The sequence below is a fragment of the Pollicipes pollicipes genome, unplaced genomic scaffold, assembly GCF_011947565.3.
Source record: "Pollicipes pollicipes isolate AB1234 unplaced genomic scaffold, Ppol_2.1 Scaffold_4295;HRSCAF=5057_pilon_pilon_pilon, whole genome shotgun sequence".
NCBI lineage: Eukaryota > Metazoa > Arthropoda > Thecostraca > Pollicipedomorpha > Pollicipedidae > Pollicipes > Pollicipes pollicipes.
Window position 1 is genome coordinate 29,298,082 of NW_023596461.1, and position 26,289 is coordinate 29,324,370.

At 56.8% G+C, this 26,289-nt stretch overlaps 2 protein-coding genes across 4 annotated transcripts in view; one reads left to right on the forward strand and one right to left on the reverse strand.

Annotated features, from left to right (window-relative positions):
• Positions 1–25,514, forward strand: part of LOC119097062 (putative polypeptide N-acetylgalactosaminyltransferase 9) — a 64,246-nt gene extending 38,732 nt beyond the window's left edge. For 2 of the 3 annotated variants that reach the window (XM_037220095.1, XM_037220094.1), the window contains exons 4-12: positions 10,330–10,494; positions 16,545–16,693; positions 18,696–18,878; positions 19,216–19,401; positions 19,756–19,884; positions 21,395–21,499; positions 22,496–22,624; positions 23,093–23,242; positions 23,621–25,514. In XM_037220095.1, the coding sequence (XP_037075990.1) occupies positions 10,330–10,494; positions 16,545–16,693; positions 18,696–18,878; positions 19,216–19,401; positions 19,756–19,884; positions 21,395–21,499; positions 22,496–22,624; positions 23,093–23,236 (1,190 nt within the window). In that variant the 3' untranslated portion in view covers positions 23,237–23,242; positions 23,621–25,514. The remainder of the gene's footprint in view (positions 1–10,329; positions 10,495–16,544; positions 16,694–18,695; positions 18,879–19,215; positions 19,402–19,755; positions 19,885–21,394; positions 21,500–22,495; positions 22,625–23,092; positions 23,243–23,620) is intronic. The other variant, XR_005094120.1, reaches the window with a different exon arrangement.
• The window catches only part of LOC119097410 (patched domain-containing protein 3), a 21,044-nt gene continuing 19,893 nt past the window's right edge, over positions 25,139–26,289 (reverse strand). Inside the window, exon 7 of the mRNA XM_037220452.1 lies at positions 25,139–25,149. Within this exon, the coding sequence (XP_037076347.1) occupies positions 25,139–25,149 (11 nt within the window). The remainder of the gene's footprint in view (positions 25,150–26,289) is intronic.

Consider the following 26,289-nt stretch of genomic DNA (forward strand, 5'->3'; position numbering starts at 1 on the left):
AGGGTTTGGCACTGTTACATGAATGAAGCCTTTCATTATCAAGATAGGCTCGAAACAGACAAAAGTACATGCCTTCAAGCAGGGACATGGCTTTGCGGGGGATGGGTTTAGGGAGCAGTGAAAATTTTTGCAACATGCCCCAAAATATAGATGTCTGCCAGACTAGCACACTTCTCAACAAGCTGGGGGGGGGGGGGGGAGGAGGAGACTGGAGCCCTGAACTCAATACGAAACTAGGAACATACCTGATTTGTAGATATGTGTGACTGGTAACCATTCTCAATCAGGTCAAGAGTAAAAGTGACGTAAATTGGCATTTCAGAACCATTATTGTCTCCTCTCACTCCCCTTCATGAGGAGTGCCATCAGATTTCAACATCAAACCCACGGTTCTTTTCAAAGGCTGGTCGCTTGTGATTGCTGCATTGAGTCAACAGCCTTTGGGGGTGTCTTGAAAAGACGGTCTGGATAACCACAGGTCAATTTCTACCTTGATCGGATCATCCCGCCAACTTACCCCAAACTGTCCATGCCTCTCATCGCTTAGGGCAGGATGCTGAATCGCGGCACAGCCAGCTAAGTAAACAAGGCCAAAAATTAAACCCTAGGTAGGTATTTATGACACTGCAATACAAATACCACTTGCAAAGTTGCAGTGCATCGAAAGTCACCGCCCACCTCAAATCAGTCGCATCGCAACGATTGAAACATGCCCTTGCGGCCAGATACACCCCAATATATAGATATTTTTCAGTATTTTACACTGTCTTATTTGATACACTGAGAGTCGGCTGGTGAAAACAGCGAATCGGCCGACCAGCCGAGCCATAAGAAATACACCGATTTGTCCCCGATCTGTCACCAAGTCGAGCGACCAACCAAAAACCGTAGGATATTTTTGGCGCCAGTTTGGGATGAAACCCAAAAAAGGCACCATGGTGCCATAGAGGAGAGTAAAAAGTCTATACGGAAAGCTTTGCTCATGTTGTGTGACGAAATGTGGTAACATGCAGGCATAATTTTTATGTATGGACGCCTCGTGTTAAGTTTTGCGCAGTGTCCTGTATCCTCTCGTATTGGCCGTCACCAAAGCTTTGTGTCAAAACATTTTCTGCCACCAAGCTTCGTGTGAATATACGCATTTTTGTCGCCGACTTCATCCATCAAGTCGGCAGGTTTTACTACTCCTGGTAGTGTTTGTGGAAACGTCCGCCGCCGCTGATGCAGCAGCTTGCCAGGTGTGGAATGACGCGAACGCATCGCTAAAATAGACCAGCCAGTTGTGCTCCAGCGGAAGAATGGGATGTTCTGGCAGGGCTAAACGCCTGCGGCCGGCGTCGACCGACAGTGGGCCTGGGCCTGGTGTGTTCCTTCGCTGGCTCGTGTGAAACAGCGCAGGGCAGCGGCAGTTCCGTTTATCTCCGTGGATCCTGCTCTCGCACACAAGCCTGTGTCAGAAGATACTGCCACTTTTTTATTGTGTGCGAAGCAGTTAAAGTTCAGAAGGCTTGTGCTAGAGGGGAACTAAAGCCACTTCCAAACTCATCACTTCCTAAAAGTCCCCATCGGTACACGGGTTTCAGCCAGGTCGCATTACGGAATGCGGTAGGCATGGGTGACCCTAGGAGAGGAAATGTGTGGTACATACCAATCCCTGAAAATATGGAACAATGTAGACAAGAACGCTGCAGCTTTTATACGGTTCTTATGATATGTTTATCGTATAAGCTCATCCGTTTCGCCAGATCTTTGTTTTATTACTTGAAGCGCGCGATTGCCGTATGTACGGCGCTGTCACGAGATGATTAAGTCTATGCCACGACAAGAGAGGGTTTTAGAGATATACCCTCTGAATCTTCACCACTCGGTAAGCAGCGCTAAAATGATTATCAAATAGTGATAATGATGACATTTTATTGAAATTCTCAAGGCACCGTGACCTTGTAGACATCTGGTTTGTAGTGAACGACGAGTGTGACTTTGCATAATGCACTCCAGTGGTATCAGTTGCTCTAACAGGGCACACGCGTACCATTTCCTTCAAGACATGCTATAAGCTATGCTCTGGCCATCGACTTCTGCCTTCGCGTTATCATGTCAGCTTCAAGTGCGACTGTTATCTGACACGAGTACCAGCGTGCGCGTTCGAGCAGTTTTGCTACGTCTGGGTAAATATTGGTCGGGGTGACATATTTGTAGTCGTATGTTTTGATTATATTTGTGGTGCTGACAACGGAGGCATTCTCGTTGGGGCGAATCGGGATATTCTGGATTGCTTTTTAAGATTTTCACACCCGCGACAGATACCTGAACCCTTCGTTTCTCCCACACAGGTGTGGCCGCTCGCGAAGAGTCGTGCCCCTACCCACCGCCGACACTCGGCCTTGTAAAATGGCGCATCGGATATGCATCAGTCCGTCGGCGTTAATCTCCGCCTGTGCCTGTCGCGTCCGCAGGGGGCCGGTCATCCGTTAATTTGCGCGCGCTTCATTCGCGCGAGGCCATCCAATATTTACAGCCAATCTTCGGCGCCTCGGCCTGGCCCGATTTTGTTCTGGGGGTAGCTGGTCAGTGCATTTTACGGCGGTGTGTTTGAAGCTTTGGCTTCTCAGACGCGACAGGGGAGAGTTGCGTTGGCTGTCCCAGAAAATTCCCTTGTTAGAAAAGATCATCTCAAGTTAGGAGCATTCGTGTTGGTGCGGAAAATTCAGGAATAACTGCACGAACGCATGCTTCATGCCAAATCCTCGCATGGTAGCTGTACCAGGCAGAGCCATTCATGTTTTATGTTGATAAGGCGAGATAGCAAGGGATGCTGACAAGCTGTTGCAGCCGAACAATGTCCGAACAGCGCAGACGGCTGTTGTCGGGTTGCGTCGGCCACAGGAATCCATTCGCATTAACTTTTTGATGTCGTGCATGATAGGCCAGTTCGTGGCATTATCATCTTGACCACTTACTGCTCGTCTTGCTAATTAACAGACACCGATCGGCATACCTTTGTAGTTAGACGTCTGGCCGGGCTTGTCAAGTGGCCCTATGACCATGAAGGGGCCGCCTGACTTTGGTACTTACCTCGTTACAAGCCGCCGTTCCGTGCCCAAACCAGCTGCGCGCTGCCGAGTGCCACTCGTCGCGTCGATGGGCCGATCCACCAGTCACCAATCACCTGTCATCACTCGCCCCACCTGCCGACAATGACGGCCCTAATCAGGGCGATCCGAGGCGCCAGGCCCAGAACGGTCTTTGAGGACCAGGTAGAGCGCGGTGTTGGGGAGCCGCCACAGACTGCGACCTGTCGCGGTGTTGAGGAGTCGCTACAGACTGCGACCTGTCGCGGTGACTGGGAGCCGGCATAGACTGCAGCCTGTAGCGGTGGCTGGGAGCCGGCGCAGACTGTCTCAGTGACTGGGAGCCGAAACAGGCTGCAATCTGCCGCGGTGCTTGGGAGCCGGCGCAAACTGTCTCAGTGACTGGGAGCCGAAACAGGCTGCGATCTGCCGCGGTGGCTGGGAGCCGGCGCAGACTGTCTCAGTGACTGGGAACCGAAACAGGCTGTAATCTGCCGCGGTGGTTGGGAGCCGGCGCAGACTGTCTCAGTGACTGGGAGCCGAAACAGGCTGCGATCTGCCGCGGTGGCTGGGAGCCGGCGCAGACTGTCTCAGTGACTGGGAGCCGGAACAGGCTGCCATCTGCCGCGGTGGTTGGGAGCCAGCGCAGACTGTCTCGGTGACTGAGTGCCGGCACAGACTGCGGTCTGTCGCGGTGGCTGGAAGCCGGCCCAGACTGCGGTCTGTCGTGGTGTTGGGAAGCCGGCACAGACTGCGGTCTGTCGCGGTGACTGGTCTGATGGCGTCGAGTAGGCGTAGCGCACGGTCTGCTGCAGTGGCTCGAGGCTGATACATTATGCAGCCTGCTGCGATGGTGAGAGCAGGCCCATGCCGCGGCCCGCTGCGGTGGCTCGAGGCTGATACATTATGCAGCCTGCTGCGATGGTGGGAGCAGGCCCATGCCGCGGCCCGCTGCGGTGGCTCGAGGCTGATACATTATGCAGCCTGCTGCGATGGTGGGAGCAGGCCCATGCCGCGGCCCGCTGCGGTGGCTCGAGGCTGATACATTATGCAGCCTGCTGCGATGGTGGGAGCAGGCCCATGCCGCGGCCCGCTGCGGTGGCTCGAGGCTGATGCATTATGCAGCCTGCTGCGATGGTGGGAGCAGGCCCATGCCGCGGCCCGCTGCGGTGGCTCGAGGCTGATGCATTATGCAGCCTGCTGCGATGGTGGGAGCAGGCCCATGCCGCGGCCCGCTGCGGTGGCTCGAGGCTGATACATTATGCAGCCTGCTGCGATGGTGGGAGCAGGCCCATGCCGCGGCCCGCTGCGGTGGCTCGAGGCTGATACATTATGCAGCCTGCTGCGATGGTGGGAGCAGGCCCATGCCGCGGCCCGCTGCGGTGGCTCGAGGCTGATACATTATGCAGCCTGCTGCGATGGTGGGAGCAGGCCCATGCCGCGGCCCGCTGCGGTGGCTCGAGGCTGATACATTATGCAGCCTGCTGCGATGGTGGGAGCAGGCCCATGCCGCGGCCCGCTGCGGTGGCTCGAGGCTGATACATTATGCAGCCTGCTGCGATGGTGGGAGCAGGCCCATGCCGCGGCCCGCTGCGGTGGCGTGACAGCCATCCAGTCTGTGGCCGCGCCGAACGGCTGTCCGGAGCGCCGGCCGCCGGCCAGTGGCGCTTTCTTCCGCCGGGTTCGCTTCTGATCGCAAAACGAGCGAGTAAGATGGAGATAGAGCGAGTTAGAGATCTTTCCCAGGGGAGAGATCGCTATTGGTGTGGCCGCGAGACGTCGCCGTGCTGCGACATCGTGGGACAGTATGCCTGCTGGTTCGTCACGGCATGCCGGGAGAATCGGGGTTGGTTCAGTGTTTTGGTCTCGTATGTATTCACAAGTTGTTGAACTGTTAAGGATTTTCACACTCAGTGATCTCTGGCAATCCGTTATAACCGAAGAAATATTTGCAACATCTAACATGCGGATTCAGAGACATCTTGTAAAGGATGGCCAGAAAACGGGCCTGGGCTCTGGTGCAAACTGACATCATATGTTACAAACGAGAGACACCAAAAATACTAAGTTAGATCGGTAGGTTAGACACTTTAACTTTTGTAATGCAGCCGTGATCAAATTAAAGCTAAGAGCAGAGAATGGCAAGTGTTGTGTATCAATTTCATCATTACTCCGAATACCTACCACTAAAGCCTCATGAGATGCATACTTTTTAGCATATATAAATCATGGAAGGTGTCTTGAATGCCTGAGGTCCGTAGGTTTAGTTTATGGCAGCTGTAGCACTTTTTGTCTTGTTTAGATTTTTCCTTTTCGCCGATGAGTCGATGGGCAAATTTGCAGGGCTTCATCGTGTATTTGCAGCATTTCCAAAATTCCCCGACCATTTGATTTGCGCACTTAATTATCATTGGAGTAAATTTTGAGGTGGTCACATACGAAACGTCAGAGCTGGAAGCATATGTACGAAAACAACTTGTCCCCATAAAAATGCCAAGATAAATACCTGGTAGCTTTAGTGGTCTGGGAACGCACTCATCGATTCATTATACGATGTTTTCTAAAAGGATGTTCTGCAGAGCCATTCTCCCATTTACAGTGCGTCGAGGACTCGAACGTAAATATATTGAGAACCTCTGGTCGTATTCGATGTGGTTCTCCCAGTAAGGGAGCCAAAGCTGTTAACATCATTGTACCCAAGCTTTTTAAGTACGCGGACTAGTGCAGCACTGGTGCAGTCCTTGATTCATTACGTTTGAGCGAGGCGAAACCAGGCTTAAGTCGTGGCAAAACCCGGATCAATAAAAATTGGTTTCCACGTCTGACGCGTCATTGACCGAGTCACTGTCCGCTGCCCAGCTCGCCTCCGCCTCTCGTGCGCTGCGGCGAAAGGCTGTGCACATGCTGTGCAGCGCGGCCTGCGATTCCCACGCCGGAGAGCTGGGCCCGGCCGCGTCCGGCTGGCCCCCCCCCCCTCTCCCCCTCCCCCCACGCTCCCCGGTCGCGCCGTCGCCCGCGGGCCTCGCGTCCGCCAGCCCCACGACAGCCTGACTTGACTGTCGCGTTCCCGGACCCGACGTGCGTCATCCAGCGCCGAGCAGGCTGCCCAGCGCTTTTTCACACCAGCTCCGACGCATTCCAGCGGGCAAGTAATCCGGCCCCGGCAGGCCACCCGGTATCGCAGAGCCGGCACGCGTGCCGGGTTATGGGCGACTACTGGATTTCCGTCCTGCTAAGGAAACGTGATGAATGAATGGCGCTCCGGCACGACTTGGCGCGGGCGCGGGATGACGTCATTGGTGATCGATCGGGACTAAGGCCACGCAGGTACAGCGGTCGGTCAGGAGGAGCCCAGGGTTCAGGTACGACGTTGGTAGCGTAGATGTGATTCCTCTCGATACCATAGGGAGCTCTTCACTAGGCTTGTCGTCAATAGACTAGTGAGTGAGCGAGGTGAGCATTTCGAATTGAGTTGATGGCCTCACGCTTTTCGGTGGAAGGCTTAGCTGTGGCGCGTTTTGTTTTCAGCATAGGTAACCTTCGGGACTCCTCAAAATGCCCTTTGGGAATGTCCCAAACGTGCTCAAGTGCAGTCTGAAGTGCAGTTTCATGTGCAAACAACAGACCCGCCTATGCAGTCATTGGGCGGCGGAGGTGGTGACGTATGACGTGGCAGTTAGCATGTGTCTTCGCCCCGAAGACGTAGTTAGCGTAGCTGGACAGCGTTTGATTAACTTGTGTATTGCATTAGTGAAATGACAGTTTCCAAAACCGACACTGGCGGCCCTCATCCAATTCCCAGGTCTAGCACGCAGTCACCACTGCCCGCCTTTCCATTAGCATGTTTGTAGTGTATGCCGTACCTCCTTTGCTTACTTGCTTCCTTTTACATTTTGTAGCAGCGAGTGCGTCATCTCATGCGTAGGGTTATCAATGTGGCAGAGACTGCGGGCATGAGCACTCCTGACCTCCTGTTCATCAGCATTGAACAGGCCTAAGTTTACAATGCCCTGTTTAATTCAACCAGCTGGACTGCATTGAGTGGTCAGTAAACATCAGACGGATGGTTCGCCGTCGGCCGACCTGACATGTGATGACCTGCACCAGGCCTCGCAGCTTACGACTCGGTACCCGGGACCAGCCTGTATGAGCACAGCACGAGCTGACCCGGACACGAGCTGACCCGGACCGCGTGCTCACTGGGACCGTTTATGACTCCCGTCTAAAGTGCGCACCGGAGACTACGGTGTCAGTCGGTCTCAATGTGTTCCTGACATGGTGAAAAGCCAGTAGACCCGCCTACACCTCGGCGATACATTGGGTGTAACCGATGGGTGGTGTGATGCGGTACGTGCGCTCATCAGGTGGCCGAATTGGGCTTCCTTGCCTCCGATTTGTTTTGTAAAATGAACGTTCTTGTAATTCCTGTTAAAAGCAAGATTTAGGGGCATATTGTCCCCGACCTGATCCCCGACCAACCTCCGATCCGACCCCCCCCCCCCTCCCCACCCCCCCACCCCCACCCCCTCCCCCTCCCAATCTCTGAGACGCAGTTACGCACCCATGGGGAGACAGTTGAGACCCAGCCCTGGATCACCCAGTGGACGTCAGCGACCCAGCGCTGGCCGTGCAGCAGCACCTGCCTCGTTGCGTCGCGTTGGACCGTCATCGTGTTGCAGTGAGAAGCCCGTCAGCGCTGATTGCACCGAACCCCGAGCGCCAGGCTCGCAGCCGGCAGAGCGGCTCCACCGGCCGGGAATCGCCACCCGCTCGTCTCCGGCACGAGGCGCCAATCAGCCGGCGAGCGTCGGTCGGCGCGAGCGGGGGTATTGTAGCGGCGTTGGCCGGCGAGCGCGCGCCAAACGACGGCAGGCGGCCGGCCGGAGGCGCGCCGGCCCGTCCGCAGCAATCAGGCCGGCGGCCGTCACCGCTCGGCCGCCCGGCCGGGCCGAATATCAATCTTTCGGCCGAGGTGTGACGCTTACCTGGGGGACGGGGCACGCCCCCACGGGGGATGGGGTGAAGGAAGTCGTTGCTGCCTCACACAACATCGTGTCAGTCCCAGAGATGGGGATGGGAACGTCCCGCCTGGAGGAGTGGGGGTGGGGACGCCCCGACAGAGGATAATGGGGACCGCCCCCAACTAGAGGGCTGGGCGTGGGCTGGGCGATTTTCTAAGAGCTTTTGGTGAAGGAATGCCCGATTGGCGATAGCATTGCGTACAGCTGGTGATGAGTGACAACGTCTGGAAGCCCAAATGATTGTAATAAAAGGGACAGATAATTCCGGGGACAGATAATTCCGGACGTCAGTAGATAGCGGCATAATTAAACGTTGATAATGCTTATTCGCGGCCTCCCAGTTTTCTTTTTTCACTGGACTAGCTTATGTTGTGAGCTTTGTTTTAGGTGCGTACGAAGCAGCGCCTGTACCCTGAGTCCATACCCAGTCTCCAGAAGTACAACTCCTTTTCAGTGAATAACTCGGCGCCTGTCCCTCTGGCCTGGTGATAGACGGGACCGCGCAAGGATCTGTTTCATGCCGTTCAATGGTACGAATCGACTGCATCATGCCAGGATGACCCTGTCTGACCAGGGGTCGGACAACCGTCACATAAGGGTCGGGCCAAACAGTTCACTCCCTTGGGGACTCGAACCTGGCGCCACGGGACACAGGTCAGTCGTGCATCCCAATCTACGCGGTCGGCGATCCACTGTTCAAGCTGCTTCTTCTGCAGAGCGTATGCATATTGGTATAACGTATTGTGGAAATGATGGCAAACAACAGGTACGTACTGTGGAAGTTTGAAACATTTGTAATATGTGCTTAAATGCTGCAGATATTTGTTCCCGGAAACATGGGTGAGACACGGGTAATTTGTTATCTCATTCAACGCAGCGAAAAATGGCGATTATCTGTACAGACTGGTGACATGGGACATTCGGGCCTGGCAGCCCTGTACCAGGGGTGGAGGCCTGGCAACCCTGCCCGGGGGGTGGCCTGGAAACCCTGTACGAGGGATGGAGGCCTGGCAACCCTGCACGAGGGGTGGAGGCCTGACAACCCCGTGCGAGGGGGGGAGGTTGGAACGCCCGGCCCGCTGGCGCACCAGACGCCCCAGGAAAGCACCGGAGCTGTCGGCGGCGGTCGCAGCGGATGGCGCCACGGAGCAGGCTAGGCTGGCCGTCGTTCGTCCACGGAGTGCGGCCCTGGCAGCGTGACGCGTCGCGTGCCCACGGTGGTGTTGCTGACTGGGAGCGGCGACGGTGGCCGGCCGGGGCTGCTGGAGCGACCGACGGTCAGAGCCGCGCTCTCGCCCGCCGCCGCCGGCGAGCGGCGGCCGCGGCGTGTCCGCGGGCCGGGGTGCCGGACGACGCGGGACGAAATCAGTGCCAGTGGAGCGGCGGCTCAGCCAGGCTCCCGAGGCATACTCCACGCACTGCCGGCAATATGGAGATTGCTAGCGATGCTGCTGACAGGCCTGAACAAGTTCCACTGAGCCAATGGAAAAACAATTTCCGAATCTTGTTACTACGGCTGAGCAATTCGCGTAAAATGCAGAGATGCGTTTCTCACTGGCATGACATGCACTCCACGCATGGACACATGGCTGCTGGAGTTTTGGATTACCGTATCTGCCAATGAAGAGTTCCCGTGAGCGGATCAGCACGGCCGGTGACGAGGAAGCTGGATCGCCGTCAATGGCACAATTTTGAATGCCATTTTAAACAACGCGCTGTTTCCACGCCCGCAAAATGGTGCCTGCTCCCACCTAGCCCTCCTTACGCATCAGTCTTTCGCCCTGCAGGGGCTTGATTGGCATCGTACTCACTTCGCGGTGAAAACCCGACTGGCCATGTCGTACTGTGACAGAGTGGTCAGACAGACGTTTCGGTGTGCCCGCTGACTGCGTGTGCCCGTCGGCTGCGTGACGGTGCGCCCGCTGACTGCGTGTGCCTCGCCGGCTGTGTGACGGTGCGCCCGCCGACTGCGTGTGCCTCGCCGGCTGTGTGACGGTGCGCCCGCCGACTGCGTGTGCCCCGTCGGCTGTGTGACGGTGCGCCCGCCGACTGCGTGTGCCTCGCCGGCTGCGTGACGGTGCGCCCGCTGACTGCGTGTGCCTCGCCGGCTGTGTGACGGTGCGCCCGCTGACTGCGTGTGCCTCGCCGGCTGTGTGACGGTGCGCCCGCCGACTGCGTGTGCCCCGTCGGCTGTGTGACGGTGCGCCCGCTGACTGCGTGTGCCTCGCCGGTTGCAGAGCACCTGGCTGCGCCGCTGGAGCAGTACCTGGCGCCGTACCGGCAGGTGCGGGTGGTACGCACCAGCAAGCGGGAGGGCCTGATCCGCGCCCGGCTACTCGGCGCCCGCCACGCCACGGCCGACGTGCTCACCTACCTCGACAGCCACTGCGAGTGTACCGAGGGTGAGTGGGCGACTGGGTCGGTGGCTGAGCTTGGGAAGGTCAGCTGGTGGAAGAAGGAACTGGAGGTGCCTTCAAGAACGGGCGTTTGCTTTCCAGTGTTCGGTGAGTTGTCTGTGTTTCCAAACACACATGCGAACGCACATGCGTGGGAGTAGGGGTCAAGATGTGTCCCCTCTTCTCCCCCCCCCCTCCCCCCAGTGGTTTTAAACTCCAACAACGGGTGAAGCCAGCCGTGGGCGGTGTGTGAGTGTCTGTGTCAAAGATGGCGACGTTCTGGCGCCGCGTCTCTCGTCTGTACGGATGGCGGTGGACAGAAACCCAAAGGTGGTACGTTTCGTCTTTCGCCCTCCTCTCATTTTTGGTCTTCTCTCTGCCGCTTCCCTTCTCCACCTTTTTCATGCTCCAGTTTTCCCCCGTTTTTGCCTGCCACCCTTCCCATCCGTCTCTCGCTTCTCCACGTCTGCGCGCCGGTGGGACTTGCCCCGAGCGCCCTCGTTCAGTTCGGGCCAGCTTCTGATCGAGTTCCCCTGAGACCGGTCGCGGCAGGCCGATGACACAGAGTCCTGCCGCACCCCGTTTTTACGTCCCGTGTGTTTGCACCGCCATGTGGAGGCCTCGGCGGTCCAGCTCGGCCAGCGGACGCCGGGGCACGGGCGACCGCCGGCCCTGACCCGGCCCGGCGCCGGTACCATCGGTCAGACGCCTGCTGCCCCGGACGGCGCAGCCTGGCGCTCGACAGGCGATCGGTGCCGGATCGGCGCCAGCTCGCTGCTCAGGCGGCAGGCCGGGCAGCAGGCGCCAGGTGCAGGGTGACCGATGGTGCCGGCCGCGATGAACGGCGGCGCCGCTCTCAGCCGGTACACTCAGACACGAACGGTACCTTTACCGGCCGGCGGTGAACCGGGGAAATTTGCTGGCAGAGTGCTCGTAAGCGGCCGACGGGCCGTCTGTTCGGCTCCGGTGTCTATGGAGCGAGCCACGGTCAGGTGGCGGCGCTGCAGGTGACGCCGGAGGACCGGCGCGCCGTCGACGGACAGTGGCCAGGGAAGGCGGACATCACCAGTCCTGCTCTGGCCAGTGACCGGTGGCAATCAGCAGTGTGGACCACGGCGTTGGAAGAACAGCCACGGTGATGGCTGGCCGTCAACCGGCTTCGTGAGATATGCCACCGACTGTTTTGTGTGGTACCCCAGAGAGCGTAACTCCAGGACCACTGCAATACCGAACCATCCGCCTGCAGTTTATTAGGAGATTACTTGAAAGCAGATTTCAGTGCATAGGAGGTAGCTTATGTGTTACGAGAGCTGGAAATTTAAGAAAGCACAAATGCAACTGAACGGGCTGCAGACTTAAATCCATGTTCTAACATATTACGTAAGTTGTTTAGTGTATTAGCGAGGACTGTTATTCGCGTAGATAGGACTGTAATATGGGCCTTATTCCTCGGAAAAAACAGGAGAATGGAGATATAGAGAATGGAGGTTTATATTTCGGCAGCGTGCCTTTATCGAAACATTAGCTTCTGCTATTGTTTCGATAAAGGCATTTTGCAAAGTATAGTTTCTGCTATTGTTTCGATAAAGGCATTTTGCAAAGAATAGCTTCTGCGTTGTTTGGATAAAGACATGTTGCCGAAATATCAACCCAACTGTATTTCTATTTTCCTGGTTGTTTTTTCCCGAGGAATAAGAATAAGGCTACTGTCTTATCCATGTTCTGATAGTTTGTCCACCAATGCCCCGAGGCGTTTGTAACCTGTTTGACTGGGCATGTGTCCAGCCGGCGGCTAGGGCGAGGTATGGCACACCCGCGACTCGACGCAGCCAATCCGCGACCCTACCCTCCCCCCCCCCCCCCCCTCCCAATGACCCAGCTGTGCGCCATATGCTGACACTAATGCGCACACTACGCGGTAATGGAACGCGCCACACGCGTGCTGCGCTGCGCCTGAGATAGCGACGCATGGCTGCCGCGATGGTCCATGCGCCGTCAGTGCGCCGGAGCAGCGTGGGCGAATTGTTACCCAGATATCGCACCGTCTGATATCTGACTGCGGCCCTTGGCCGATCATGCTTGATCACGAACTTGTTTGTCGCTGCCCTGACCGAGCGTAATCGTACTTTGTTGCTGGCACTTTCCGGACGGATGGGCAGCTACATTTTGGGCCTTTGTGTGAGCTGCCAGGCTGGTACTTGCTCCCGCTTAGAGAAATCTATTCCTACTTTGACTCACAGTACATGGCACAGATGTCGATTCCGACTCCCGGCAGCATAGCACAGCTTCGAAATGCCCCTGGTCCGGACTCCACCAGATTATCCCAATGACGGCATTGTTTCTGATGGAGTCAGTTCTGATGGCAACAGCCGAGGAGATTGTGTTCCATTGGCTTTATGGCAGTGTAGATTTGACATTTATATTGATAAGGATACACTTCGATATTGGCGTGGGCCATTAGCCGCATACATACGCTAACAGGCACCGGCGGGTATATCCTGACGTTTACACTTCTATTTGAGTCTACTCACCGATCGCTCGGTCGACCGAACTTCGACTCCGACCCAGAAGATCATGTCAAAGGAGTCGATTCCACCTTGGCTCAACAACCTTTTGGTTGATTCAGTATTCGATCCCGTCTGCGCCCAGTATCAAGAAGACGTCTATGATCTTCTTACTGCGTTTTCGAATGAAGTAGATGGCCTGTGTTCTCGCCGTCTGCAGCCATAGATCGTACTGCTACAAAGGAAGTCAACATATGCCAAACAGCCAGGATGTAGCCCTTCAGCGCTCGCTGCGTTGTCAAGGCCCGCACAATGGACAATGCGATGTAAGAGGCGTCGGTTCAGTTGCTGGGTCGTGACGCCCGCCGGCGGGCTCGTATACTGGAGCGAACATTGGGCCGTCAGTGAACAGAGCACCTCATCAGCGGCCGGCCCGGCCGGGCTCTACGCATCACTGCGGTGGCTGCCCGCGCCAGCGAGTCCACCTGGGGCTGCTGCGGAGCAGGGAGCCCGACGCGGCCCCACATGGGTGGAGAGAAAGAGAGAGAGAGAGAGAGAGAGAGAGAGAGAGAGAGAGAGAGAGAGAGAGAGAGAGAGAGAGAGAGAGAGAGAGAGAGAGAGAGAGAGAGAGAGAGAGAGAGAGAGAGAGAGAGAGAGAGAGAGAGAGAGAGAGAGAGAGAGAGAGAGAGAGAGAGAGAGAGAGAGAGAGAGAGAGAGAGAGAGAGAGAGAGAGAGAGAGAGAGAGAGAGAGAGAGAGAGAGAGAGAGAGAGAGAGAGAGAGAGAGAGAGAGAGAGAGAGAGAGAGAGAGAGAGAGAGAGAGAGAGAGAGAGAGAGGAGAGAGAGAGAGCAAGCACACGGCCGGCTTCGGGGCGGGCTGACGGGGCCAGCGTCCGTACGTCCGTGCGATTGTCCCCGGCCAGCGTGCGTACGTCTGTCGGGTCGAACTGCATACTTTAGCAACGGATCACTCAGATTGAGAGCCACGTGTACACCTATGTCTTGCTATTCAGCCGTGCTTGCTTCATTCAGAGGCTTATGCACGTTAAAGGGCAAAGCGGGAGTGTAATTTCGCAAAATAGGTGTGCGGGGGAGGGGGGGGGGGGGCGAAGAGTAGAAAATGACAACGCCTTCTCTCAAAGAGCGCTAACAAACGGGGTTTTTCATGGATTTGGCCCAGTTCTTCTCCAAGTTGCGGGGGAGGGGGCTAGAGTTCAAGGTGGCGCGCTGAAGCCCTTCCCCCCTCCCCCTCTAACTGAACAGCTGGGTAAAAGCTTCATGACCTCTCTCCAGGCACGGAGAGGGCCCTCCTTTTGGCCCATGACCTCCAGGCCCTCTCCTTCCTGGGGCTACCTAGGTGCAATTGACATAATATTAATCAAGTCAGCAGACTACAGCAACACAAGACCACAAGTCAATCGCAGACTGAGCTGTTGGGGACGAGTTGCTGTCCTGTGACATGGGTGTCGTCCTCGGTCGAACAAAGTGTGGCTCGTCCTCTGGGAATGGGCTTCCAGTTTCTTGCCATGGCCTCTGCGCTTAAAGGCTTAAGTGCCTGAGCCGCCGGTTACAGGCAGGCGAGGCGCCGCGCCGCGATATGCACCTCACGCGGAGCACTCCCAGATCTTTGTAAAGAGCAGCCGAACTTCATGTCTGGAAAATCCCTTGCACGGTTCAGAGGCTCCCGGGGCCCGCGATTAGGATCGCTGTTCTTAAAAATGTCGTTTTGACCGCTGACATCCGTGATGCCATCAATCTATTTTAAGATTGCGTGACCAATTATTTAATCACACGCGTGGAAAGTTATATAACAGCACTTATTCTAGATTCGCGCGGCATTTTTGTATGCCCTTCGTTTGCTCTTTGTGCTTGAAGATGCCACCTGGGAGCTCATCCTAATCGAGTGCAGGTAAATCGTCCTCACACAAATAGCAGCGCTTGAACTCATAGCCATACGGCACGGCCAGCGTAAACAAAAGTATTTTGTACTTGATTCGAGCTAGTACATAATCCAATTTTTTAAGGCAGGCTTTATAATTTTAAGTACGACCCTTTGCAAGTGAGATAGCTGTTCTGGCAACGGCAGGAGGCTTTTGCCTGGAAATGAGCTGGCCCCTTGGATGCATTCAAAACCATCGGAGACATCATGGCGCTCCCCATTGGCGAATAGGTCAGTCCCCCCTTCCGCTTCTCCTCCGGATGTCAATTTCTTCGTGAGGATGAAGATTATCAAACAGCTACGTGGCCTTCCTTTGGCGAAAAAAGAAATCCACCATGTGCTTGTCTGCCCAACCCTCCCTCTTCAGTGGTATCTTTGGCACGGCATTAGCTTTTCTTACACAACTGGGCGCGGCCTTGCAGCACCTGAAGTCTCGGCACCTGGTAACTGTGTTTAGCTAGGCATAAAACCCGAACGACTCGCCGGCGAGGAGAGTCCGAGGGAAGAGCTGATTGGCCGGGAGACTTGCAGCCTTTGTACCGCCGGAGAAAGGAACCATCGTCTGCTCATTGATTGCATCTTGCCTTTCCTCTGCCCATGGTTGCCCCTTGACCTAACAGGCAAGGTGGGGCGGTTCTCTCCCCAGCTTCATTTTGCACGCTGACCACCTTTAGGCCCGCTCGCGTGATTCATGCTGCCATGTGATCAATTTGCATCCGCTGCTTGCAGGCTGTAAATCAATTTGACGCAAATTGTGCATACTATCCACTGCATTCAGTTTGACGACCAGCTGTGAATTTTAAAACTCACTTTAGCAGCCTATGAAGCTCGCGATTGTCTCGTAGGCGTGGGCGTGCTTTTCGAAGAAGCCGACCAGGAACGTGTCTGACCACTTAATCAAGCAGCCGGCAAGGCTGACGGCGCTGGAATCTGCCGTCCGTGTTCGTATGATCTAACAGGTTCCTTGCCTTTCCAAAGATTCGAATTGCTGCATCTCAGACGACATGACGGTGCGGTTTCATCGTCCGGCTGTACGGCTGTGTTTTTATCTCGACAAGGCTACTCCGCGGCGACCAGGCGTCCTGCGATCTTGTGCTCCTGGTTTCGTAGATGCTATGACTAAGTGCCTGAGCTCCCCGCGACTGGTCTGGTCCCAGACACCGAAACAGGGCCGTCACACGACATCTTTAAATCCACGAGTGATTCCCTAATGAAGGCCCCAGCCAGGCAATGTGCCTGCCTCGTGTCCGGGAACGTGTGTCCTCACCTCCTCCGGTCTGTGACCCATGAGTCGTGAGCTGGGCAGGCAGGCTGCTGCGGCCTGCACACTGCCGGGTCCGTGGGTGACCTGCGGTCCGCGAGCCCGTGGCACGTGTGTCCTCACCTCCTCCGGTCGGTGACCCATGAGTCGTGAGGTGGGCAGGCAGGCTGCTGCGGCCTGCACACTGCCGGGTCCGTGGGTGACCTGCGGTCCGCGAGCCCGTGGCACGTGTGACCTCGGTCCGTCGCACGCCTGCCTGTCTCGGACCGCTCTGCAGGCGCCCGAACTCCGGCCTCACCGCCTCCGGTCGTCCCGGTCAGCTCGTGGAGCCTCACGTTCCGCCTCCGTCCACAGGCTGGCTGGAGCCGCTGCTGGACCGGATCGCCCGGAACCGGACAACCGTGGTGTGTCCAGTCATCGACGTGATCGACGACACCACGCTGGAGTACCACTTCCAGCGGGCCAGCGGGACGTCTGTGGGTGGCTTCGACTGGAACCTGCAGGTGACAGTGACGGCCGCACCGAGCGTCCGCCGCCGCGAGCGGGGTGCATGGCGACGCCGGTTAGCCGGGAGTGTTGATTGGAGACGGTTGTGGGAGCGTGAACAAATCTAGGTGAACTGTTCGCCAGATCAGTTCGTACATGTGCTCGATGACTCCACATGATACGAAAGTCAAAAAACGTTTCTTCGTTTATGCAGCATCATACCCGTGTGTTATTCATGCTCACTCACGAAGCCACAGCATTCTTTCATTTTTCCAGTAGCAATGCCCCAGTCCTGGCGGTCTGCGCCTGGTCCGGGTAGGAGGCCGCTCTCCACTCCCCCGGGTACATCGCCGGGCGCAGCCAGCCCATTCAAACGCCTCCTTCGCCGAGTAGAATGGCATGTCATTGGCGCTGCCGGCGCCCAAGCGCAGACCGCAAGCGGTTGAGCCGTCATTCTTTAGCGCCAAGCGCGCGCAACCGGGAATATAGATGAGCCGCCTTCACTGTTGGCGTGCGCGCTTTCAATTTCAACCGGCTGAAATTGGATTATATTCGTTTGGCTCAAGCGAAGGGAACTCGGCTGAAAGGAGTTCGGGTGGATTCTTTCAAGTAGGAAATTGACGAGGAGCAGAAGAGACGAAGCTCAGTATTTTCTGTGATCTCTTTGGGCCTTTTAATAGCTTGCTCTCCAATTGAAAGTTAGATTCCTTTGAGTGGAGCTGCCCCGGGTCGGTCAGCACGGTAAACAGCGGCGGCTGGAGGGCGAAGCCACTGTAACCGTCCGCTGCCGCCGGCTGTCAGTGAACCAGGTCTTAGAACTAGCACGTTTTGCTGTGGCTTTCAACATTAAGACGGGACATTACACCTAAGTTCATCTTGAATTGCATTTCCATCTCTTTTATCACTAATATGGATGCAAAAAATCTTGCAAATAAATCCTGGTCGTGGGCTGAAATTGTGGCCACTGTTCTAACTACTACCAGAAGTCATGTATTCACTGATTGTACATGGTCGACATCGAGTAATAAATTGGTCCAGCGCTTTTGAATTGCGAGGCCGTGACGGAGCGGGGCGGGACCGCGATCCTTGTGTGTCGGCGAGCGTCCGGCGCCAGTCGTGTCTAGACCGTGCGGGCCGCTCCCGCACGACTCCCGTCCCGGTCCGTGTCACGACTGGGGCCGGCTCGTGACCGGCCGGACGGCCGCTCTCCGGGGTCGCCGGGTCGTGACCCGGCCCGGCCGATACGGCCGCCGTGATCAGACGATAATGTCACGCAGTATTGTTGCCACACACGCCTGTGATGGATCACACCACCGTTTTGATGGCATAAAGTGCTCACACGCAAGTGCAACGCTTAATGGTTCGAAATTGTTATCGCTGGCTATCAGGCTGGCTGGTGGGACGTGTCTCCCTCGGACATCGTACAGTTTCCACGACAGAAATCAAAAACACAGCTCTGATTGTGTAGATAAATGAGAAACCTGATCTGGGAAATTCGGCACCACAGCAGACTGGAAAATTGACCCTTAAAATTCTGGCATTTTGTGTGGTGCGACATCATGGTTCATTTTACAACTGGCAGGGTCGCGGTTTTCTATTCATTGGAGGTGGCTAGTTTTGTTTCGCATCAGTTACGGCTGAGTTCAAAAGCACTTTTCAACGTGCAATATATTCTGTCCTCAGTTAGAAAGGCATAGGTATGTTTGAGCTGGTTTCACTTACCCCCCACATCCTAGACCATCTACAAGACTAGTGTTCCGTACCCCAGCCTTTTCGGCGCACTCGGTCACAAGTCGCAGTACACCCCATCGCAAGTCACAGCTCACCAGCATCTCGGCGTCCACAGCGCACCGTGCCGCTTCGGATCGCTGCCGAAGCCGGACGATGTCGGCCGTGCTGACGTGCGGTCGTTCTGACATCCGGCCGTGCTGACGTCCGGTCGTGCTGACGTCTGGCCGTGCTGACGTCCGGCCGTGCTGACGACCGGCCGTGCTGACTTCTGACTGTGTCGCCTCGCAGTTTACCTGGCACTCGATCCCGGAGCGCGAGAAGCGGCAGCACCCGTTCGCCTCCGATCCCGTGGCGTCGCCGACGATGGCCGGCGGCCTGTTCGCCATCGACCGGCGCTGGTTCGAGATGCTGGGCACCTACGACCAGGGCTTCGACATTTGGGGCGGCGAGAATCTCGAGCTCAGCTTCAAGGTGAGGGCCCTGCTGCTGGCCGTCGCAGACAGGCAGCGCGCGTGGTACCCGGAGCAGGAGCGGACGATCTCGTGCTCCCCGCATATTCCTTCGACGCGTCGGTGATTCGTACGTATGGGCACATGCTTTCATGTATCCACCTACCTCGCTCTGTCGTCGCTGGCTGAGCGATTTGACTGCTCGTCCCATACCCCCGTCCACCTCCCCAGACTAGGATGTGAGCGATCTGACCACTCGTTCCCCACCTCTGTCCACCTCCCCCCCCCCAAACTAGGATGTGAGCGATCTGACAGCTCGTCCCCCTTCCCCCCCCCCCACCTACGTCCACCTTCCTCAGACCTGGATGTGCGGCGGCCGGCTGGAGATCGTGCCCTGCAGCCACGTGGGCCACATCTTCCGGAAGCGCTCGCCGTACAAGTGGCGCTCTGGTGTGAACGTGCTGCGTCGCAATAGCATCCGGCTGGCCGAGGTCTGGATGGACGACTATAAAAAGTACTTCTACCAGAGAATTGGCTTCGATCTGGTGAGCGGGCGCGGAGTGGCCAGCCAGGATTGTGGTCAGCTGGAGCGGAGAGTAGCGACGTGCTGTCTGCTGTCTTGTCTGCTGTCCGTCTGACTTAAAAGCGCGCAGGTTGTCCTGTTTTGCTGGCTGGTCCGGGATTTGCGAACGTTAGGCATCACAGACGTGTATTTTCCCATTTCTTTCCGTTGCAATGAGAGCAGCTGCCGTGCTTTGGAGCGGACACTTTTTCAATCCGACGGAGACCCGCGACTCATCTGAACAGCATCGTAATCGTGCCGAAAGCCCCGAGGAGAGACCTGCTGTTCTGCGGACGTCCGGGTGCCGCTGGTTCATGCGTCGGTGCCGTGCCTCCAGGGGGACTTTGGTGACGTCTCGTCGCGCAAGGCTCTCCGCCAGCGGCTGCAGTGCAAGTCTTTCCAGTGGTACCTGGACACCATCTACCCGGAGCTGTTCATTCCCGGTGATGCCGTCGCCAGCGGAGAGGTGTGTTACCGGGGGGGGGGGGGGGGGGGGAGGAGGGAGGGACGGCTGACCACGGGGCACGGCTGGCCCGCGGTCGTGTCTGCTTTTTCAATGGCCAAGGCATTTGCTAGAGTTGCCGGCATTCGAACCATGGCCAGACTTAATTGTTAGAAAAACTGTCGATGATTATGATTGCTGATCTGAACACCGTCGTTTGCGGACATGAGGACTGGACAAAAAATGAGGTGCTCGTTTTAATGGACACACTGGCAGTAGAGGTGGTTATGGCCCTAAGGTATTGCTGAACGGTATCTATGACGAGCGTCAGACACTCAGATGGCTAGCTTTTCATGCTTTCTGGCTCCATCGGATTCGTGATGCCGTCGTAGCGTCTTGATGTGTTCAGGCTGAACTAACTGCTGCTCAAAGTGTGTGCCGGTCGTCACCACAGTTTTGCACTGCGCCCTCAGAGCGGTCGTACTATGCCCGTGCTGTTGGTGCCGGCCGAGTCCCTGTCCGTACCTTCTGATGTGCCACCTGCAGTCGCGTCTGGCTGGTGTGGTCGGGGTGGCGGGAGCCGCTGCCATCCCGCGACCGCCTCTTGTGGGTGTGGGGGTTCACTCCTCGCGTGCCAGCTTTGGTATCCTGTCGGCACACATTGTTGCATGACTTGGATGACATCACTATTGACGCCTCCCGGTTAACGAGCGCTTGCTATGGTCAAGCTCTGAGGTGTTGAAGATGTTCTGACCTCAAACTGGGCCAGCTGGACGTTCAATACGAAGAATAGTTCACGCAAATTTTAAGTTTTTAGTTCCGACCTGACACAAACGTGCTGAATTATATTACGCATGAGATCTGCTAGATCAAGCGGTGCTCAGCATTGTCAAAGACGTCAAAAACGTCAGGTACTTGTGTGAAAAAGCACACAGAGTACCGATTCTGTGAAGCGACGGCCGAGTCGAGGTCGCCATCGGTACGTTGAGAGGTGTAAGCGGCGCCGTCCGCAGGTGCGTAGTTTGGCGCCGGCGACTAGTCTGTGTCTGGACTCGCCGGCGCGCCGTCGGGACCTGCACCGGCCGGTGGGTCTGTACCCCTGCCACGGCCAGGGCGGCAACCAGGTGCGTGGACTGGGGGGGAAGGGGGGCGCTGGCGCCGAGCGTGGACACGCTGGCCTGGCGCCACCTGGACACGGACGTGGAGAGGCCGCTCGGAACCGCTGGAGAGGGTCCCGGCCAGCGTCTTCCCTGGTCGTTGTCTTTGGAAAATTGTTCCACTTAGCTGTTAAAGGGTTCACACAGACAGCAAAACAGCTCCAGGCCGGCAGCCTCGCTCACTTAAAGCCTGCTCAGTCCGGTTCCGTGCGGTCCGCCTGTCGCGCGTCCAGGTGGCGCTTCTGTGCTGCTAGAAGGTGTCGCCTCGGGTGGCGCCGGCCCTGCGGAAGGCATGCTCGTCGTCACGTGTCGTGTTTACACCCGCATGGTGTGTGTCTCTGTGTTGTCTAGATTCGTCTGCGCTTTGTCTTTGCTAGATTCGGAATGAAGCGACTCAGATATGCGTGGACTCACCGTGCGAGCATACGGACCTGTATAAGCCGGTGGGAACGTACCCGTGCCACCTGCAGGGTGGTAATCAGGTGAGTCGTTGTCCCATTGCGCCCCACCCTCTCGCCCCATGCGCACCTCATCCTGCCATTCTGTACCGCCGGCCTTATGCGTCTCCGGCCGACACATCGGACGGGCTGCTGTTGCCGTCCCTCTCAGCCGAACCTCTGTGGCAGCCGATAGAAGCGCTGAGCTGTGATCACCTTGCATGACCTTATCTGGCAATCAGGGCTTAAACAGATGTGCGCTTGTGTGTGTGAGTGGAAGCCTTTTTTTGGATGTGACGGTTGCGCAGATTTCTGAATGTCTTGGATGCTGGTATTTGGCAGTATCTGTGGAAATGTTTGTGTAGAAGTTCACGCTGGTGTATATGTTCTTGTAAATAGCACGAATATGACTCGGATACACAACGAATGTTAGGTAATTACCATGATTTATCACAGTTTTTGCAGTTCTGGCTATCAGACTAAATACAGACAGCATGTCCGTAAATTAGCGTGGCAAGCGCAGACATAAAGGGCGCGCACGTTCGCGTAGCCGTCCCGCGCCGCCGTCACCGTGCCCGCGGACTGGTGGGCGTCCCGCGCCGCCGTCACCGTGCCCGTGGACTGGTGAGTGTCCCGCGCCGCCGTCACCGTGCCCGTGGACTGGTGAGCGTCCCGCGCCGCCGTCACCGTGCCCGTGGACTGGTGAGCGTCCCGCGCCGCCGTCACCGTGCCCGTGGACTGGTGAGCGTCCCGCGCCGCCGTCACCGTGCCCGTGGACTGGTGGGCGTCCCGCGCCGCCGTCACCGTGCCCGTGGACTGGTGAGCGTCCCGCGCCGCCGTCACCGTGCCCGTGGACTGGTGAGCGTCCCGCGCCGCCGTCACCGTGCCCGTGGACTGGTGAGCGTCCCGCGCCGCCGTCACCGTGCCCGTGGACTGGTGAGCGTCCCGCGCCGCCGTCACCGTGCCCGTGGACTGGTGAGCGTCCCGCGCCGCCGTCACCGTGCCTGTGGACTGGTGAGCGTCCTGCGCCGCGTGCTGCAGTTCTGGATGCTGAGCAAGGCGGGCGAGATTCGGCGTGACGAGGCGTGTCTGGACTTCGCCGGCGCCGACGTCGTGCTCTACCCTTGCCACGGCGGCAAGGGCAACCAGATGTGGGAATACGAGCCGGTGGTGAGTGGCGGTGACGGCCGAGCGGGTGGCGGCAGCTGTCGGCGCGCGGCCGGCGAGCCGGCGGGGCAGGGCGTGACGGGGGATGTAGCGCCTTAAAACTGCCAGATCGGCTCGGCAAAGGGGATTATTCCACCGACGGGCAAGTGTCCTGAGAGGTCTTCCTGAGCGTGGTGGCAGGCCACACGCTCGGTCGCCAGACCCAAGTGACGCTGTGCTGGTCTGACGAGCAGCGGCGGTAAGAACCTGCCAGGGTGAGCCACTTATTTACTGCAGTAGCGATTAAAGAGGGAGTCAGTACACTGGCCGGATCTTGGGCATGTCTCTCCGATTTCAGAGGTGCTGACTTGTTCACGCAGCCCACGGAGCCTATCAACCTCGTGAGTCCTGTGAGGTGCAGTGGTGGCTGTTGGTCGCCCGTGATGGAGGAAAAAGGCCGGTGAAATGTTGATGATGTGATGTTTTTTTCAGTCACGGCACATAAAACACGTCGCGAGCAACCGATGCCTGGGAATTGCTGCGGACAAGACTAAAATCGTCATGGAGGAGTGTGAACCGGACCACGGGAGGATGCGATGGATCTTGCAGAATTACGACCCTGCCAAGCTTTCATAACGTCTCGTGAGTGCTCAACTAACTAACCTGGGATTGTAACGGTTGAGAGACTAGTCTGGTATGAGGAAGTCCATTGTCAGGCATTGATGGCAGTTCCCATACACTCTTTGTACTTTTTAGGCTTATAAGATGAACTTCTACAGCAGATAGGCTCTCGGAGAATATGTGTGGTATAAAGGGATTAATTTGAACAACTATATAAGAATAACTGTATTGCTAGCGCAGTGTAGCAACTAACTGATGGACTTGCCTCTTAGTTTAGTTGAAGTTCATGTCTCAGAGCTAGCAAAGCTCAGCAGTGTATACTGCCTTGCCTGTGTCCCTGTATTGGATCATGACTCAGACTTCATCGCAATATATCCTGTTTCCTCACGTGTCTTTCAGCGCATTGTGTCAGCTAGCTTCGACTTCACGTCTGGGGATGTGGAAGATGGGGCCGGGTCACCCATTCCACCAACCTCCGCTGGAGGTGGCCTGCACCGCCGCTGGACAGTGTTCAAGCGGCCGGACCGATCCAACGGTCCTCAGGATCCGCTGGAGGTGGTTTCCACCGCCGCTGGACAGTGTTCAAGCGGCCGGACCGATCCAACGGTCCTCAGGATCCGCTGGAGGTGGTTTCCACCGCCGCTGGACAGTGTTCAAGCGGCTAGACCGGTCCAGGGGTCCGTAGGATCCCCTGGAGGTGGTTTCCATCTCCGCTGGACAGTGTTCAAGCGGCCGGACCGATCCAGCGGTCCTCAGGATCCGCTGGATGTGGTTTCCACCGCCGCTGGACAGTGTTCAAGCGGCCGGACCGATCCAGCGGTCCTCAGGATCCGCTGGAGGTGGTTTCCACCGCCGCTGGACAGTGTTCAAGCGGCCGGACCGATCCAACGGTCCTCAGGATCCGCTGGAGGTGGTTTCCATCGCCGCTGGACAGTGTTCAAGCGGCCGGACCGATCCAGCGGTCCTCAGGATCCGCTGGAGGTGGTTTCCACCGCCGCTGGACAGTGTTCAAGCGGCCGGACCGATCCAGCGGTCCTCAGGATCCGCTGGATGTGGTTTCCACCGCCGCGGGACAGTGTTCAAGCGGCTAGACCGGTCCAGGGGTCCGTAGGATCCCCTGGAGGCCTTCTCTACCGCCGCCGGCCAGTGTTGCGGTGACTGTGGTCGGGACTGCACGGTGTCAGTGGCGCCCCCTGGCGAACGTGCTCAGACTTCAAGCGTCAGTGCTTCGGCATTGTCAATAGGACGAGGTGGAGTTGGGTGCCTCAGCAGCTGCTGGTGCCAGAGAGCCGCGTATTCAGGGAAGTTCACAGAGCGGCCGAAAGATGGCGCTGTTTGGGCCGTCGGGTCCGGACGTCGCCTCCGCGCGCAACGCCGTGTCAGCCAAGAAAGGAGAGCGACACAGCCGCCGACCGCGCCAACGAACTGACTGCGAGCCAGTGCGATCGAGGCCGGCGTGAAGGCGCTCTCCCAGCCAGTGCGCTGTCAGGCGTGTCCGGGGCTCTAGTCTAGCGAGAGGCGCGCTGCTGACGTGAATCCCTGGCTCATATGGATCCCGGACTGGTGTGGATCCCGGACTGAAGTGGATCCCGAACTGACGGGGATCCCGGACTGACATGGATCCCCGGCTGACGTGGATTCCGGGCTGACTCCGGACGCCGCCGCGTGCGACCGTGCACGTGTATGAATTGTGCTGTGGTGGCTGGTGCCAGGTCATCGGAAGCACGTAGACGTGTGGCTCCAGGCGGCTCCAAGGGGGTCTTAGTCTTTCATTGCCGTTGCCACGAGCGGGCGGTGTGCTGGTGTTCGCCCCTGACGCTGTGTTCGGGTTGTGATAGGGGAACTGTCTTACGGCAATGCGTGTTTCTTGCAAAATTGATGTCGGCTCCGGTGTGTGGGCGAGGCTGGGTAGACTAGCTATGTGAGACCTGAAAACAATCGCCGCGAGGTTATGCCATGACTGGCAGGCGTGCGTTACCGCCGGTGTATCATAGTCTCAGTATTTGAGTTTGTGTTCAAAAGTGCCGATGTTTTGTGTGTTTTTACTCTCTATATCGTATAAGTGCTCAAGTGTGCAGGCGACGAGACAACCTAATGATCCTGGAAGAGCCGGGGCAGGCTAGCAACAAAATCGAATACGTAAACATGCAAAATGAAAAGGAAAGTATAGACAGAAGGCCGATACGTTCCTTCGAACTTGCGTGGGAGCACACGTTGTGATGCTCGTGTAACACGGTCTAGGGTCACTGTTCCTGTTGACCTTGGAAATGACCTCATTCCGCGGGTTCCAGGGCGCTGGTTGCCGTTGTCTTTAATAAACAGTTGACAACGGCGAAGGATCGCGTTCCGTGTCGGCAGTATGCGTGTTTGCGAAAGCGCGTCTTTTTCTCTGTCGATATAACGGGTACCGTTTCAATAATTTCTAAAACGGAAACGTGCCCGTCACCCCGTGGACATATTCCGTCGCATAAGTCACCTGCCACATGCCGTAGCTCTGCTGAGAAGTGAACTTGTATGCAAAAAGAATGGGGGACTGAAATGTGGGTGTGGAGATTGACCACCGTATGCGAGAGTTGTACCGATAAAGATGTAAGTAACTCCACTGAGGAAAACAGCGGTGGTGCCCTGATAAGGACTACGCCTTATGTGGTGCTCAAGAGCGACCATAGCGCACGTGCACATAGGAGGGTTGTCAGATGTCCTGCTGTCCACATCAATAAGTCGTGGACTACTGGTCTTCGAAGTCATCACGCGCCTGAAACTGGGGCTCACGTTGTGCCGTAAGCCATTGTCCTAATTGTATTTTACTTCCTTTGCATGTCTGAAGCAAATGAAAACCCACAGTGCGGTAGTGTAATATTAATGTTCGGCAGATGTGGATAATTCAGTCCAAATTTAACTCCGGTGAAGACAATCCGTTAACTAGGTAGCTGAGCTAAGTAAATATATGCGTCAAATCGTAAGGAATTTTCCAGCATGCGATTTTTACTTCTTAATGACCGTCAGTTGCCTTTCAATTAATGCTGCGCGAGGTGCGATGACGTAATCAAAACCATGACACATTGGGG